At 45.9% G+C, this 16761-nt stretch overlaps 1 protein-coding gene across 1 annotated transcript in view; it reads left to right on the plus strand.

Annotated features, from left to right (window-relative positions):
- The first annotated feature begins 445 nt into the window (after window positions 1–445).
- Window positions 446–16761, plus strand: part of LOC147662818 (histone-arginine methyltransferase CARM1-like) — a 58702-nt gene continuing 42386 nt past the window's right edge. Inside the window, exons 1-3 of the mRNA XM_086950886.1 lie at window positions 446–694; window positions 1729–1817; window positions 16599–16736. Of these exons, the coding sequence (XP_086807012.1) occupies window positions 446–694; window positions 1729–1817; window positions 16599–16736 (476 nt within the window). The remainder of the gene's footprint in view (window positions 695–1728; window positions 1818–16598; window positions 16737–16761) is intronic.

Consider the following 16761-nt stretch of genomic DNA (forward strand, 5'->3'; position numbering starts at 1 on the left):
ACGGGACCGAACTCGAAGAACAATGGTCCGCTTGTCAGCTTCGATCCCCAACAACATCTTCAAAGAGGGTGTCGACGTGCCAGAACACCAGCACACCGAAGAGAGTACCAGCTCCTCAGACGCCGAAGACTCTGATGTCGAGGAAGTCACTCCAGCTCAACGGGTCGTAAGTAAGATCGTCTGCCCCAACCCTTCCTCGACACCCTCTAAAAAGGCTTCGGGCACACACTCACCTTCGGGCCCGGGTGCACACCGAGAAACTGCTTCCCACGCCCCGCCTTAAGGCACGGCAAAGAAGCCCATTAAGCCTTCAGGAGGCTCGAGCCAGCCTATCCCCGGTGCCGATCCTATACCGACACCGAAGAAAAAGCCATCTTCCTCCACTACGCCGACAGTTGCTCTGACACCTTAGCACACGGTGCCGAAGACTTGCAGCGGCTCATCGATGCCGAAACCGCATTCGGAGTCCACTAAAGAACCGCTTAAAGTTCAAGAACACGCTTCGGAACCGAAAAAACACCCGGAACTGAAGAAACAGGTTCCGGTAAAGGACTTTTCAAAAGGGCACACTTCTAGACCAAAACCAGCTACCGACTCGGTGCCGAAAAAACTTACTGAGACGAAAAGCTCGACGCCGAAGGATCTGCCCTATTCAGAGGAACTTTTCACACCTGATCCTAACCAAAAAACTCTTGTAAAGGATCCTAAGACTGGTCAATTGACTCTCTCAGTTCCAAGAAGAGACCACTTGATGCACCACCTCCTCCTCCTCCAAAGAAGAGACATTGCAACCTCTCCATTAAGGGTCCCTTCTCCACCACCTCCCCATTCTGTTCCTCCTCCTACACCTTCTCCACCTCACTATTCACCTAAGCCATCCCCTAATCCAGACGATGATGTAGACACACACTCTGCTGTCCAAGTCCCCCTCAGTCACCTAATCCATTACAACACCCCTGATGTGCCTTATGTCCCACATGACGACATATGCCCTTCTAGGCCTTCCCCACCAGAGGACACTATAGGTTTTAACCTACTAGTCCAAAGAGCTGCCCAATATCATGGGGTGGACTTACACACTGATGCGGTGGAGAAAGATTTCCTACTAGACACTTTTGATAACACACAAAGGTCTACTGCCATTTTGCCAATGCTTAAGGGTGTCAAAAAAACACGCAACAGAGGTTTTTAACCCCTTCGCTGCTCATGACGAGCTCAGCTCGTCATGAGGCACACTGGAGCTGTGCTTATGACGAGCTGAGCTCGTCATGAAGAATCGGGATCAAGGATCTCCAGCACAGGAGGGCAATTGCCTTAGAAGCCAAGGTGTTAAAGACCCTGTCAGGGCTAGGGTCCTCAATCCTCGCATTGAGAAAAAATATAAAGCTGCCCCTACAGATCCAGTCTATATTAAAGGTCCAGCACCAATAGACTCTTTAGTAGTGTCTAATGCACGTAAACGTGCTAATTCTCAGACATCAGGTGAGGCCTCACCAGCAGACAAAGAATCCAAGCTTCTTGACGCCTCTGGTAAACGAACAGCGTTACAAGCAGCTAATATCTGGCGCATTGCCAACACCCAAGCGTTGCTGGCCAGATATGACAGGGCACATTATGATGAACTAGAGTCCATAATGCAGCATCTACCAGACAAATACAAAAATAGGGCCAATGAACTTATACAGGAAGGTAAAAATATTACTAATACTTCCATTCTTTGTGCCCTAGGTGCTGCAGATACCACCTCAATGGCAATCAATACCAGCACCCTTCTACGTAGAAATGCTTGGCTACGTATCTCAGGTTTTAAACCAGAGGTACAAAACTCCATCCTCAATCAGCCATTTGATGAGACACATTTACTTGGCCCAAATGTTGACGTGTCTTTAGAAAAGATGAAAAAAGACACTGATTCAGCAAAATCTATGGGAGCCTTGCAGCTGCAAGCTCCCAGACGTTCTTTTTGTCGCTCATCATACAGAGGCAACACTAGAGGCTACTCCTCGGAATGTCCCTCCACTACTTACAAAACCCCTAGCCAATCCACATTCACTAAGGACTACCAGAGAGGGGGTTACAGGGGTAACAACAAAGGCAGAGGCAAAACCAACAACTCCCGCTCTGCCTCTACCCTTACCCAATGACTTTCCTCCCCCCCCCCCCCCCCCCCCAACATTTCACTCCTGTTGGGGGGAGATTGCAACAATTCCTTCCTGCCAGGACCAACATCACATCAGACAGGTGGGTGCGACAAATTATTCAGTCAGATTACTGTCTAGGACTAACATCTACCCCCCCCCCCCCCCCCCCCCCAACATACCACCCAAACAGCGTCCAATGTCACAAGAATATTTATCACTGTTAAAGCAAGAACTAGTATCTCTGCTACAAAAAAGTGCAATAGAACCAGCTCCTCTGCACCAACAAAACAAGGGGGTTTACTCTCTATATTTTCTAATTCCAAAAAAGGACGGCTCTCTAAGGCCTATTCCAGACCTCAGACCGCTGAACATATACATACAGTCAGACCATTTTCACATCATCACACTCAAACAAGTCCTTCCGCTTCTGTCACAAAACGACTTCCTTGCTACTTTACATCTCAAGGACGCATATTTCCACATTCCCATTCACAAGGCTCACTGGTAGTATTTCAGATTTGTAATAGACGGGCAACACTATCAATTCAAAGTACTCCCATTTGGAGTCACAACAGCTCCAAGTGTATTCACCAAGTGCTTAGCAATAGTGGCAGCGCATTTACGAAGTTAGCACATCCATGTCTTCCCGTACCTCGACGACTGGATCGTAAAAGCCAGCTCATACAACCAATGCATGGAACACACTCATGCCACGGTGCAACTGCTTTACGACTTGGGGTTCACAATAAACCATGCCACGTCCCATCTACAACCATCCAAAGTACAACAGTACCTCGGTGCCACAATAAACACCTCAAAAGCGCTAGCTTATCCCACTCCAGCAAGGATAGCCAGCATGCAAACTCTTCTAACAAAGTTTCAGCTACAACACTCCCTTCCAGCACCAGTGTTGATGCAACTCATAGGGATGATATCCTCTTGCATTTTCATAGTGCCCCATGCAAGACTTCAAATGCTCACGCTACAAGAATGCTTATCACGTCAATGGAACCAGGCTCATGATCGATTGACAGACCTAGTGTTGGTAGACGATCGGACTCATCGCTCTCTGCAGTGGTGGAACACCAAAAACCTTTCCAAGGGACGACCGTTCCTAGAGCCAGTTCCTCAGATAATCTTGACTGCAGACGAATCGCTCTCCGGCTGGGGAGCCCACCTACTGCAACACACCATGCAAGCAGGTGGACACCGCAACAAAAGGTACTCCACATCCATCATCTGGAGTTACTAGCAATATTCCTAGCACTAAAAGCTTTCCAAAAGCAAGTATCAAACAAAGCTGTGTTAGTCGGCACCGACAACATGACAGCCATGTATTGCATACAGAAGCAGGGAAGCACACACTCCCTGCAGCTCTCAACTAGCACAGGACATATGGCGGTGGGCTATACCTCAAAACATATTCCTTCTAGCCCAGCATGTTTCAGCAGTACAAAATACCATAGCGGATCTGCTAAGTCGTCAAACACAACAGACCCACGAGTGGGAACTTCATATGCAAGTTCTTCAGCCATTCTTTCAGATGTGGGGACAATCTCAGATAGATCTATTTGCCACCCAGGAAAACCCCAAATGCCCAAGCTTCGCCGCCAGATATCCACACCCACTGTCCAAAGGCAAAGCGATATGGATAAACTGGTCAAACAGATTTGCGTATGCTTTTCAACCTCTACCACTCATGCCACTAGTAGTACGCAAACTACAGAAGCATTCTCTCACCCTCATCAAGTTGCTCCAACCTGGGCCAGACAGCCGTGGTACACCACACTGCTACAACTGTCTGTAGTACCGCACCAAAAATTGCACCTCTCTCCACACCTCTTAACACAGAACCGTGGGGAAATCAGACACCCGGACCCAGCTCACCTCAACCTTGCGATCTGGCTCCTGAAATCCTAGAATTTGGATATCTGAACCTTCCTCCAGACTGTATGAATGTCCTAAAAGAAGCTAGACGTCCAACCACTAGGGCATGTTATGCAGCCAAGTGGAAACGATTTGTAATATATTGTCACAACAACAATATTAATCCTCTAGATGTGTCTATTCAACACATCATAGGATACTTACTGCATCTCCAAAGATGTAACTTAGCCTATACGTCTATTAGACTACATCTTGCTGCAATAGCAGCATACCTGCAAAACAGACAACATTATCCCTATTCAGAGTGCCTGCCATTAAAGCCTTTATGGAAGGCCTTAAAAGAATAATTCCTCCCAGAGTACCACCTTCACTTGTGTGGAATTTAAACGTTGTTCTCACACGGTTAATGGGACCTCCCTTCGAACCCTTACACAAATGTGAACTACAATTTTTAACGTGGAAGGTTGCGTTCCTAGTAGCTATTACTTCTCTGCGGAGAGTTAGTGAACTACAAACGCTAACCATTCAAGAACCCTTCTTGCAAATGCATCACAATAAGGTAGTTCTGCGTACTAATCCAAAATTCTTGCCCAAAGTCATTTTTCCCTTCCATCTCAATCAATCTGTGGAAGTGCCCGTTTTCTTCTCGCAATCACAGACAGTAGCAGAAAGAGCTCTTCACACATTAGATGTCAAAAGAGCATTGCTATACTACATAGAGAGGACACAACCCTTTCGTAAGACAAAACCACTTTGTGTCTTACCACCGCACAAAGGTAATCCCATTTCAAAATCTGGGATAGCTAGATGGATTGTCAAATGTATACAGACTTGTTACCACAAAGCTAAACGTACGTTATCTGTTCTCCTAAAGCTCACTCTACAAGAAAAATAGGGGCTTCAATGGCTTTTTTAGGGAACATTCCCCTAGATGACACATCTGCAGAGCAGCTACATGGGCTACACCGCACACATTCACAAAACACGATTGTGTAGATGTGCAAACCAAGAAACAAGCTAATGTGGGACAGGCTGTTCTCAAAACATTATTCCAAACTACTGCAACAGATGGGGGTGGTCGCCGCTAAGAGTGGGTACTACTATACAATCTATGCACAGTGTGCAATCTGCAGCTCATATACCTCGAACGGAAAAATTCTACTTACCAGTATGCATTTGTTCTTGGAATGTAGAGTTGCACACGCCCAACCGCCTCCCTGGCTACCCTTGTCTGTTCCAGTATTATCCTAATTAAATACAAATTATATGGGCATCCTTCATTCTTCTTGCAAAGCTCCATGATTTCCTTAATGGTGAAAAACAATCTGGGGATGGAGCCGATGCCCATGGGCAATGTGGTCCAAAGGAGGAGTCGCCTATCTCATGACATCCAAAGAAGCTTGTTTCTGGTCCAGGAAAGGCATGGCTTGGCTTAGTTCGGGCTGGACTGTTCCCATGAGGCACAGGGTCAGACTGATTTGCACATGGCCATGTCTGAACTGGGGTGGTATGGAGTGCAAAAAAACGATGGATTTAGGCCCAGATCTCTGTACTGGGGTAAATGTATGACATTGTTCTGCATTCTGTCCATCAACTGTGGTTTTTGCATTTGTCACCCCGAGTGGGATGGGTATGCTCAGACGCGAGTCCCTTGCTCTCAACACCACTGGATTCAAGCAAGCCGGGCTGAAAACTGCTGGAATGCCAGAAACCGGTCCTCGGAAGCTTGTTTCTGGTCCAGGGAAGGCATGGTTTGGCAGTTCGGGCTGGTCTGTTCCCATGAGGCACAGGGTCAGACTGGTTTGCATATGGCCATGTCTGAACTGGGGTGGTATGGAGTGCAAAAAAACGATGTATTTAGGCCCAGATCTCTGTACTGGGGTGAATGTATGACATTGTTCTGCATTCTGTCCATAAACTGTGGTTTTTGCAACAATAAACTGCTAACATCTGGGCCCAACACTAGGTGGTGATCTATGCACAGTGTGCAACTCTGCAGCTCTACATGCCAAGAACAGATGTTTACTGGTAAGTAGCATTTTCCTTAATTTATGTAGGCTTACAGAATTACTCTTACTTTGACAGGATACAGTCCTTTCAGGATACTAAAAGGAAGAGAGCCATTAAAGTACAACACATGTATGAACTTAGAATTTCTGAATAAAATGTCTCCTTCTGTTAAACTAACTTGATGGAAGCACAGAGGATTTTTAAGGAATAATATGACAAAAAGCATGGTGTTGAAGGAGCTTAATTTAGGAAAAGGAGACTGGGTGCAAGTGAAAGTGGGTCTAAAAACAAAGATGGTGTGTAATAGGTACACCTAACACTTACAAGTGAGGCAAATCTTAACATGTTCTTCCAAACTTAGTGAAGGTAAAATGTGACATTGTGGACGATTGTCTAGAAGCAACAATGTAGTATCTTGGTATCAAACGAGGAAGATTGGTAGAGCTAACCTGAAAAACTATATGGGAGGAGGAGGATCCTGTCCCAGGCACAGCCACAGCATTGGTTGTTCCAGTTGGTGGGAATACAGCAGTTAATGGTAATGGTGTTAATGTACCAAGTGACGGTATTGGGGGGGATACAACCAATGTGAATGCAAGTGGCGGTGTACCAAGTATAAGTTCTGGGAACATGTTTCCTGAGGAAGGTTCTTTTAAGGAACCTTTGAAGTTACTTCCAGAATCAACCACCCCTCACTCCGAAGAGTAATTGTTCTTCCCAGGAAGCTGAAGGACTTCATAGTAGAGCAAAAGTTTACTATAACTGTTTGACCTATTTTAGTATGATGTAGTCAGCAATGTAGTTATATTGTAGTGTTATTAAGGCAGCACAACGCGCCGAGATCCGGATGGCACCGAGGTGGTGTCCAGCAAGTTGCTGCACTGGTATGGCCATCCTACAATGGTGCGCCGAAAGACGGCGTGTCCAGCTGAGTTGCGGTTACTTTTGCTGCTACAGTACGCCGAAGGCAGCACAACGCGCCGAGATCCAGATGGCACCGAGGTGGTGTCCAGCAAGTTTTACTGGTGTGGCCATCCTACAATGCTGCGCCGAAAGACGGCGTGGGGTGCCCGGGGGGGGGGGGGGGAGGGGGGGGGAGAGGCGGCGTAAACGGACCTCTTCCGCCTCCCCAGGTGAAGGCACCTCATCTGCAGTGGGGCGCCTCTTAGCGTTTGACTCGCCTTCCAGCTGAGTTTCTCCCGCTCTTGCGGTACAGTGACTCGAACGCGCCGAGATCCGGATGGCACCGAGGTGGTGTCCAGCAAGTTTCACTGGTGTGGCCATCCTACAATGCTGCGCCGAAAGACGGCGTGGGGTGCCCGGTGGGGGGGGTGGGGGCGGGAGGCAGCGCAAACGGGCCTCTCCCTCCTCCCCAGGTGGAGGCACCTCATCTGCAGTGGGGCGCCTCTTAGCGTTTCACTCGCCTTTCAGCTGAGTTCCGCCCGCTTTTGCGGTACAGTGACTCACCCGCTATCTAGCTGAATTGCGGCTACTCTTGTGGTGTAGCGATAGCCGGCTGCAACAGGACTCTCAAAATGGTGGCCAGCTCTTTGGATTTGGGCCTGGACCACTAAAATGGCTCTAGGACACCTTGGAACTCGCACGCTTGCCTGCTACGGCATGGGCCCCATTCACGAAAGCGTCCCCTCTTTTGACTGATTGTTCTTGTTGACTATTTCTTCTGTTGTCATTTAACGGAACCTTTTTGGACTGCCGAAAAGGGTTCTGGTCCGACCGCTGGTTGGTGGAGACATTTTGACTATATCCTGGACCTGTCCGGCCTCGCCCAAAATGGCGCCGGTATAAATGGGACTCGTAACTCCTTGTTGTGTACTGGTTGCCCAACCTTGATATCACTAGATACGTATGCAGTTTTGAAGCACATGGCGGGCGGGGACGAGAATTGATTGAACATTTGGACATCCCTATTGATATTAAGTTTTGATGTGTTATTGATTACTGTACTATTGAAAGTTCAAATTAACGTCACCTATGGTACTTGCCCGCAAATGTATATCTAGATAATTTTATTGTAACTGGCCCTGTCGTACTTTAATTATAAAATGTACGTCCACCGATTCTGTAAATGTTAGACACCTTAGTTCTTGCAACCTAATGGGTCGCCCTTTACGTTCTTCTACAGTGTAAATGTTCCCTCATCATATACGATTCCAGTTTGCTCCGTGGTCGGCCCACGTGATTATAGGCCCGTATTTGTATACTGACATTTTCACAATAAAGGTTTTTAAAACCAAACATGGTAGTAGTACTTACATTAATAAAGTTTTGAATAATAGCCACTGTTTTCGAATCAGTAAAAGGCAAGTGAAATAAAGGAGTCCAGTTACATGACGGTTAAAAGGTATAATATGCAGGAACGCAGTAAAGATAAATGGTCAAGGGCTGTTGTGTTTTCTACTCCTGCAACATAAAGTGATCAATAAGAATCTGATATTCATGCCTATCAGCGACTAAGACAGCAGGCCGAGCCTCTTTTCTTCAACGGCTCCCTCATGGGACGAAGAAACGCCCTTTTCATATGACCAAGCCTTTCATCATTAGAATAACAAAAGTAAAATGAACCAATGAAAAGTTTTATTAACAAGTCACATGACCTGTTATGCTTACGTTACGCGCTGCGCTCTGGATCGTTTCCGGGAAGCTGCGCCTCGCGCACCGGAGCACTTCCGGGTGCGCTAACGCGGCGCGTCATATGACGCATTACGCGACAACGCAGGTCCAGAATATAGTCCAAATGTCTCCACCAACCAGCGGTCGGAACACAACCCCTTTCAGTAGTCCAAAAAGTTCTGTTAAATGACAACAGAAGGGACAGGCAACAAGAACCTTCAGTCAAAGAGGGGAGGGCAAGTTCTTCTCTACCGGGTCACGTTGGGTGCCCCACCGGAACTGATCGAATTGGTAGTCTATAGTGTTTCTGGATGTTTCAGATTGAAGCTGGCGTCAGCATGAGAGCACCCCGTGGCTACGTCGTGGCTATTCCGCGAGCAAACATGGCAGTCGCTCGCCACCGGAAGTCTGCGGGAGTCGGGGGCCCCGGTGAATTTTGTAGAATCTTCAAGGCGGAGGGGACGCTTTTGGGAATGGGGTCCATGCCCTAGCAATCAAGCGTCCGAGTTCCAAGGTGTCCCAGGGCCATTTTAGTGGACCAGGCCTAAATCCGAAGTCGGCCGCCATTTTGAGAGTCCTGTTGCAGCCGCCTATCGCTGCACCGCAAGAGTGGGCGCAATTCAAGTGGATGGTGGGCGAGACGCTGTAGCAGCAAGAGAGGGCGCAACTCAGCTGGTTGCGTGAAGCGCTGGGGTGTACCTGAAAAACCTCCACCTGGGGAGGTGGGGGAGGCTCGTTCGCGCCGCCTCTCCCTTCTAGTGCATCCCACGCCGTCTCCTGGCGCAAGAATATGAGATGGTCGGACTAGGGCACCGCAGTACGTGTCTACAGGTCAAACGGATTGTGGGACAAAGTTCAGAATGGAAGAGTCACCAAAAGGCAAAAAGTTCCGCTTGACCCCGGGAGCCGGCCGCCTATGTCGGGGGCGATCTCAGGCCACACCAGGGCAACAAGACTTGGGGAGGGGGTCGGAGCCAAGCGCCCCCTCCGAGTCCACGCCATCACACCGCTCCTCGGGGGCCTCCGTCAAGCGGTTCAGGGAGGCACCGCATCACATTGTTTTCCAATGCAGTAAGGTCCACAAACAGCCCCCACTTACTTTGAGAATAGTGAAGCTGCAGCAGGTGCAAATAAGCTTCAGACAGTGTTACAAGCGCTGCTCAGAACTCTCAACTATGGCACCCAACATCCAGGACTTATGCCATTTGTGCAAGGCAGTGACATCGAAGCAACTCAGGGCCCAAGGAACATACCATATCCAGAGTCCTTCCCACAGCGTCTGCCTTCCTTCTTACCTAGTTATGGTTCTTTCACTCCCACTCCAGGCTTTTAGTCTGTAGATGGAAAACCATAAACCTACACTCATGTATGAAAATCTTACTATTGATGCTTGACTGAGGCCAAGGAGATCAGAGTGCATGAGTCTCATGATCGATCGATTGAGCTAGCCGGATCAGGCAACAAAAAGGTGGTGGTGGGGTGGCGGCATCAGCAAGGCATCCTCACACACAACTTGTCGGACATCAGCTCTGCATGTACTGGGGACGAGTCTTGGCACATGGTGTCGTCCCCGGGCAATTTGCACAACGGTCCTCCACTCCTAGGCCGCCAGCTATGCTACCTCGCCAGGAACAGTGATGGATGTTGCAGCAGGCTGCCATGTAAATAGTTATTTAATAAAACGTTTTACCCTGTTACTTTGCTGGTGTGTTGTATATATTTATAATATTTGCATAGGGTTTGTCGTTATTTTGGGCGGGGTGGGCGGCGGAGCCGAGCTGTCTTGCAGCCATCATGGTGTCGAGCTCTGTTCATCTCACTAGTTTCGTATTTCTCATGAGGGGTTGTTCCTAATGTTTCTATTTTTGCGAGGTCAAAAAGAGATCCCATTAGTGGCCTACGGATTTTGCTCGATTCCTTTTGTTTTTTTAAACGATTTTTCACTATCTGCAAAGACTAAACAGAGTATTGCGACTCTGTGCTTGTTTGTAAATAGAGAAGGAACCAAAGAGAACCAATTCTAAAACCGTAAATGCTTGGATAACAATCAATCAAATGGAGAGGGAAGCAGGCACGACTGGTTACAACGGGGGCAAAGGCTTACGTTACCTACCCTTCACTATCTGCAAAGAGAATACTCCTAAAAGAAAAGAGGAGGGGGGCGGGGGGGGGGGGGGCAGCGTTCAAAGCACATCAGCGTGCATAAATACGAAAATGTTTTTACCTACCACGTACTTGACATTTTACAGCTTTTGAAATTTGCTATTAAAAAACCATTGAAATTCACTGAAAAAACCATAGGTTATAGACCATATATAGTTAGGAATTAGCATTTCCAAAACCTTGAAAATTCACTGAAAAAACCATAGGTTATAGACCATATATAGTTGGGGATTAGCATTTACAAAACCTTAATTTACTCGCACAAAACCATTGAAATTCGCATATATAGTTAGTTGCAATAACTATATATCGCGCACCCGCAATCCACTGCTGATGTCACATATTACATCATTCATGACATGGTCAGTGACATCACTGATGACATCACTGATGACAACACCCAGTGACTGTATGTTTCTGTAAAGTTAAAATATGTCTTACATATTGAAGAATGAGTGGATGTATAAGTGTCTGGATGAAGGATTTAGTAGGTGCATGACTGACTGTATGAGTGAGTGATTTAATGTCTCACTGAGTGCATTGGTTAGTGACTAAACTGTCTTAATTTGTGCATCATTATGTCTGTTGTTCTGTAAACTGCTGCATGTGTTGATCAGTAGCTATATGAGTAACTATATGGGTTATTGATTGGTTGCCCAAGTATTTGTATGGGAGACTGACTGAGTGTGTGTGTGGGTGGCTGGGAGGTGTGTGACTCTGTGCATAGATGTGTGAGTAGTTGATTCACTATATGTATGGTTTCAAAAGTGCATGTGGAAACAGCTGTATGGGCGGTTGACTGTCTGCATGAGTGTATTGGTGATTGAATGGATTTCTCAGTGCTACATGTCAAAGTAAGTACATATGTAAAACACAGTACATGTGAGAGTTGACATATATAAATAACTGTGCATAAGAGCCAGTGAATGTGTGAGTGGCTGTATGGATCATTGTGAACTTGTATCAGGGATTGTATAAGAGTAAATATGTGTTAGTATATGTTTGAATAAGTAAGGTGTGTATAACTGTATAGTTGAGGAAATGGAGGTGTGATTGATTCTTTGCATGACTGACTAGGTGTGTGAGTAACTCCATGGATGAGTGACAGTCTGTGAGTGTCTGTTTACACTGATTGTATCTAAGGTTATATTAGAGTCTGAAGAGGTTCATCGTATTATCACATGAATGATGCCATCAGTGATGTGATAAGTAATGTCAAATGTGATGTCATCAGTGATGTCATCAGTGATGTCATCAGTGATGTCACTGACCATGTCATGAATGATGTAATATGTGACATCATCAGCAGTGGATTGCGGGTGCGCGATATATAGTTATTGCAACTAACTATATATGCGAATTTCAATGGTTTTGTGCGAGTAAATTAAGGTTTTGTAAATGCTAATCCCTAACTATATATGGTCTATAACCTATGGTTTTTTCAGTGAATTTTCAAGGTTTTGTAAATGCTAATTCCTAACTATATATGGTCTATAACCTATGGTTTTTTCAGTGGTGAGCAGCCTCATTTCCGAGTGAAGTGTTCATATATATATATATATATATATATATATTTATTTTTTTCTTCTTCTTTACTATTTGTAGAAAAAGTGCCTCTCTTTATCATGATCACTGCCATTTTTTGCCACTTGTACTGATGTTTTTCAACTGATGTACAATTGGTCCCTGCTATGCAGGCCCCTGTGCTCTTTCACTAAAAATAAGGTACAATGGTTTAATTGTAACCCAATTGCATGTAATATGTCAGTCATCTCTACAGCAGGCCTTGTAGCCCTAAGGCAGGGTGCATTATATTACACGTGAGGGTAAATCTGCATGAGCAGATGTGCACCTGTGCAGTCTAGTTCAATTGCTAGATGGTACAAGTGAACAGGGAGGCTATTATAGTATATGTACTGGGCACTGGTTATTGAGAGTTCCCCAGCTACATGATGGCTTTACTGAAACCTATGGTGTTTTATTTTGGCTTAATCTGTACTGTTGCCAGTACAAGATTTATTATGACATGCACCCAGAGGGCTGAGTTTAGTGCGCGCTGGCAGGCACGTGAGAGTTCACCTGGGGGAAGCTGGTAACAAAGGCGAGGGGAAACTTGAGTGACCAAAGAGACTGACTGACTCCGCTAGATTATTGAGACTACTTTGCCTCTTCGCTTCATGAGTTAGACAGACATAGGGAGGAGAGGATACCTTTAGACAAGCAAAGCTGATAATGTAAGAGGTTGTCTTTCTTGTCGGAGTAGGCCTGGGAACCAAGGTCATCAAATAGGAGCCTGGAGAGCACCGTTGCTTCATGGAAAGTTACCTGCAAGGCTTGATTTTCTTATATCAGAAGTGTCAGCCACTTTTCAGCATCAGTTTTTTATGAACTGCCCCAGATCACAGGATACAGTGGGATCTAGTTATTATGTATGATTTTATCTATAACTAGGAGATACTACACAATGGAACTTCCTAGATAATAGCCAAAAAGGACACAACATAGGTGCCTGATTCATTGAATTTTGACAGCTTCCTTTAACATAATATTTAGATGCCTGGAAAGTGAATTGATTCACGATCAGATCGCAGTCTAATTGAATCTAAGACAGCTTGACAACAGAAAACAGTTAATAAAAATGTAAACCTTTTTGTATGCCACTAGTAGAAACACCCTGAGGAAGGTTAAACACTGAAACGCGTTGGTGACAATCATGTCTTTTAACCAGTGTTTCCCATAAAATATTTGGAATTGACATCTAGTCTTTTTGCTGTATTTACCATCTCATTGCATTTTCTAATATACTGTTGTTTTGGTCAATTTCTCTGTGTGGTCATACCCAATTAGAAAACAGATTTATTAATGAACTTTGCACCTTTTGTGACATCACTTTTGTATGTTTGTATGTTATTTTAGTATATCAACTATAATTTGTGTGAAAAAAGAAAATAAATAAAAAATAATTTTTTTTGTAAATTAAATGTGTGAAGTATAGTCTTTACCTGGATATCTATGGTATATTTGTAGCACATATGTACAAGTAGCACCCTTGCCCAGTGCTGATGCTTTTTTTCAATCTATGCACCCAGAGGGCACCTTAGAGGTGCCCCCTGAAAAACCTACCACTATCTACTGTGCTGACTGACTGGTATCGACCAGCCTGCCGCCACAGACCGGTTTCTGACCCCCTACAAGTGTGAGCCCACTCTTTCTGAGGCCAGAAACAATGCCTGCTCTGGAGTGAGGTATTACTCCTTCTGCAGCAGGATGGCTAGTGATTTAGCATATCCAGGCCAGGGGCTTGATATGACACCCTGGTTTTTACCAGACTTGGGAGATGCCACCCCCTGCCCTGAGGCCCATTTGGCACCAGCACGGGCGGGAAATTATCTATGTAAGTAGGTGTGTTGTACCACCAGGCTAGTGACACAACCTGATGTGCTCCATGAAAGGAAGATTCCACCATATTGTTTATGGTAAAATAGAAACTCTGGGACCGGGTTACAACCACTCCCCAGAGGATGTGGTCAACATACAGGGTGCAGTGACCCCATGGGTAAGTTGCTCATTAGCTACTCTCTTTAACACCCCTAAATGTAGTGCCCCCCTGACAGCAGGAACTCTGATTCGTTGTGTGAAAGGAGGAGGACAAAGAAGACCCGAAGACGCAACAACCTTGGCCTAGCTGAGGACTTTAACACCAAACCCTGCCTGCTCCTATTACGACAATTGTAAAGACCCGACTTGTCCTGCAGCTGTGCATCCTCTCAGAACTTTGGAGGACTACTAGCACTTCGCTAACCAGCCAGCATCTCCCTTGAAGTGGAAGAGCCTCTTACCTGCATGCACTAACCGCAAACTCCGGGTGACCGATCTGCAGCCCAGAAGGTTCCTAAAGGTCCCTGACGCCAGCCCCATCTCTCCAGCGAGTTTTGAGACGCTAAACCCTCCAAGAGCCCTCCAGCGCCAATACCCGGGGTACCGGAGCCCTTGAAGCTAAGGCTTTTTAGGTGTCCAACCCAGACGTCAACACCGCCAAGACAAACCTACTGACTTGGAATACATGCATCAGAGATTCCATTGTTGAGAATGGCCCAGTTGTCCTGTTTTGTCCCCATCTCCAGGTCGACTTAAAAAGAGAGAGAGCCTCCAAAGCAAGTGACCCGCCCGACAAAACACTGCTGCACCCGCGTCCCACAGACTGAGTTCAAGCCTACAGGTGGTGCACTCTTTTTCCCCGAGACCCTCAAGTGCAGAGTCCCCCTTTATGTTCTGCCGGACTTGTCCCCCAGTCCCCACTTGCAGCCTTATTTTTGTTACTGGTTTTCCAATTGAATTCGATGGTAGTTCTTGAGGCTACCCATGCAACCAGCACCTCTGCACACGGACACACCAGGGCTGGTAAACCGAAACTGCTGATGGTTCTAAGGACCTTTCCCCTACTTACCTTAAGTCCAGAAGAACAACCTTGTAGCTGGATTGCAAGTATCCCTTTGCAGTATGTGTTTCTCCCAATCGATAACATTACCGCGTTTGAGGCTCATGCCTTAAATCTGACTGCCATATTTTCTGTTTCTGAAAATCACTAACTTGAAAAATACTTATTTAATCTGCAAGATCGTGGTGTATAAATTAATTTAAAAATCTGTTGTTTTTCTAAATTGGTCTCGGATTTCCTTATTGAGTAGGTCTCATTTATTGACTCTAAGGGTGCAACAAATGCGCAACAGTCCCCTTTATTTAGTTATTTACTGAATTTGTAGAGTGCAACAATCATTCCCAGGGGGATATCATAGCACTAAGATGCCCCCTATCTTTTTGATTGCGACACTGAGGCAGTTTTACTGAGGTGGTTTCCTGAAAGCTTTGATAAGCTAAAACTGCTCGACCACACTAGCACAAAGAGAGCGCTTGGGATTTTTAAAGAAAGCCCCTGTAAACCATTAAGGGTTGTCTAGACTATTTGCATGGTGTACCCCTTAGGTGCACTACATAAGTTGTCTGCTTCCTACACTATTTTGTTGGTTACCAGTGTCCTGTCATTGATCAACTAGGGCGAGTAAGAGCTGGCACCTGTAGCTCATTCAGAGTTGGCATTTTTTGGTATACCCCCTGACACAGGATAGGAGGGCCTGGAGGAGATGAACATTCTTGCGAAGGGGCAAATGGTGTTGGGATGGTAGCATACACAATGATGATGGCTATGCCGCTTTGTTTTTCGTTTTGAGGAGTATTTAAAATAGGGTTTTCATTTAAACGCATTGTCTCGTGCCAAATGTAAATTCTAGATTGCTCTATTGAAAGAAGGCAGAGTATGGTGATGACAGTGCGTGGATGGCGTGTCTATATTGTCTCAAGCCCTGTGTAGTCTTCGTGTGCCCTTTGTGTTTGCCTTTCCTGAGTGGAGCACAGTTGTCAGTCGTTGCTTCGCTGACAGTTGTCCAGTCCCACAATCATCTCTGATTAGTAGAAATAGAAATGGAATCTCCACTTCCGATTATCGTAAAATAGCAGTATTTTGCAAGAGTTCTGCTGATTCAAAAGCTGGTGTGCTATGTTCACTTGTAACTCATTTTTGTGCTGCTGATTCTGTTCCCTCCCATGATGTCCATATATCTGCTTCGTAACTCCAATATAGTGATCTATGCTGTCTGGTTTAATGTTCTGATGTTTGGGTGAGGAATTTCTTTTGCTGACGACCTTGCCTATTCTCTCTGCTAGTCCTTGTGCATTCACCTCTGACCCATCTACCTGTCTTTTTCTTAGAATGACAGTCTGGCTCTCTACAGCACCGACCGAACCTCTGACTCACTGGTACCAGGTGCGGTGCCTGCTTCAGTCTCCTCTTTTTACGAAGGCGGGGGACACACTCTCAGGGACTGTCCTCCTTATAGCCAACAAAAGGTGAGTGACTGTGTAGCCTTCTGTG

The sequence above is a fragment of the Lissotriton vulgaris genome, unplaced genomic scaffold, assembly GCF_964263255.1.
Source record: "Lissotriton vulgaris unplaced genomic scaffold, aLisVul1.2 SCAFFOLD_828, whole genome shotgun sequence".
NCBI lineage: Eukaryota > Metazoa > Chordata > Amphibia > Caudata > Salamandridae > Lissotriton > Lissotriton vulgaris.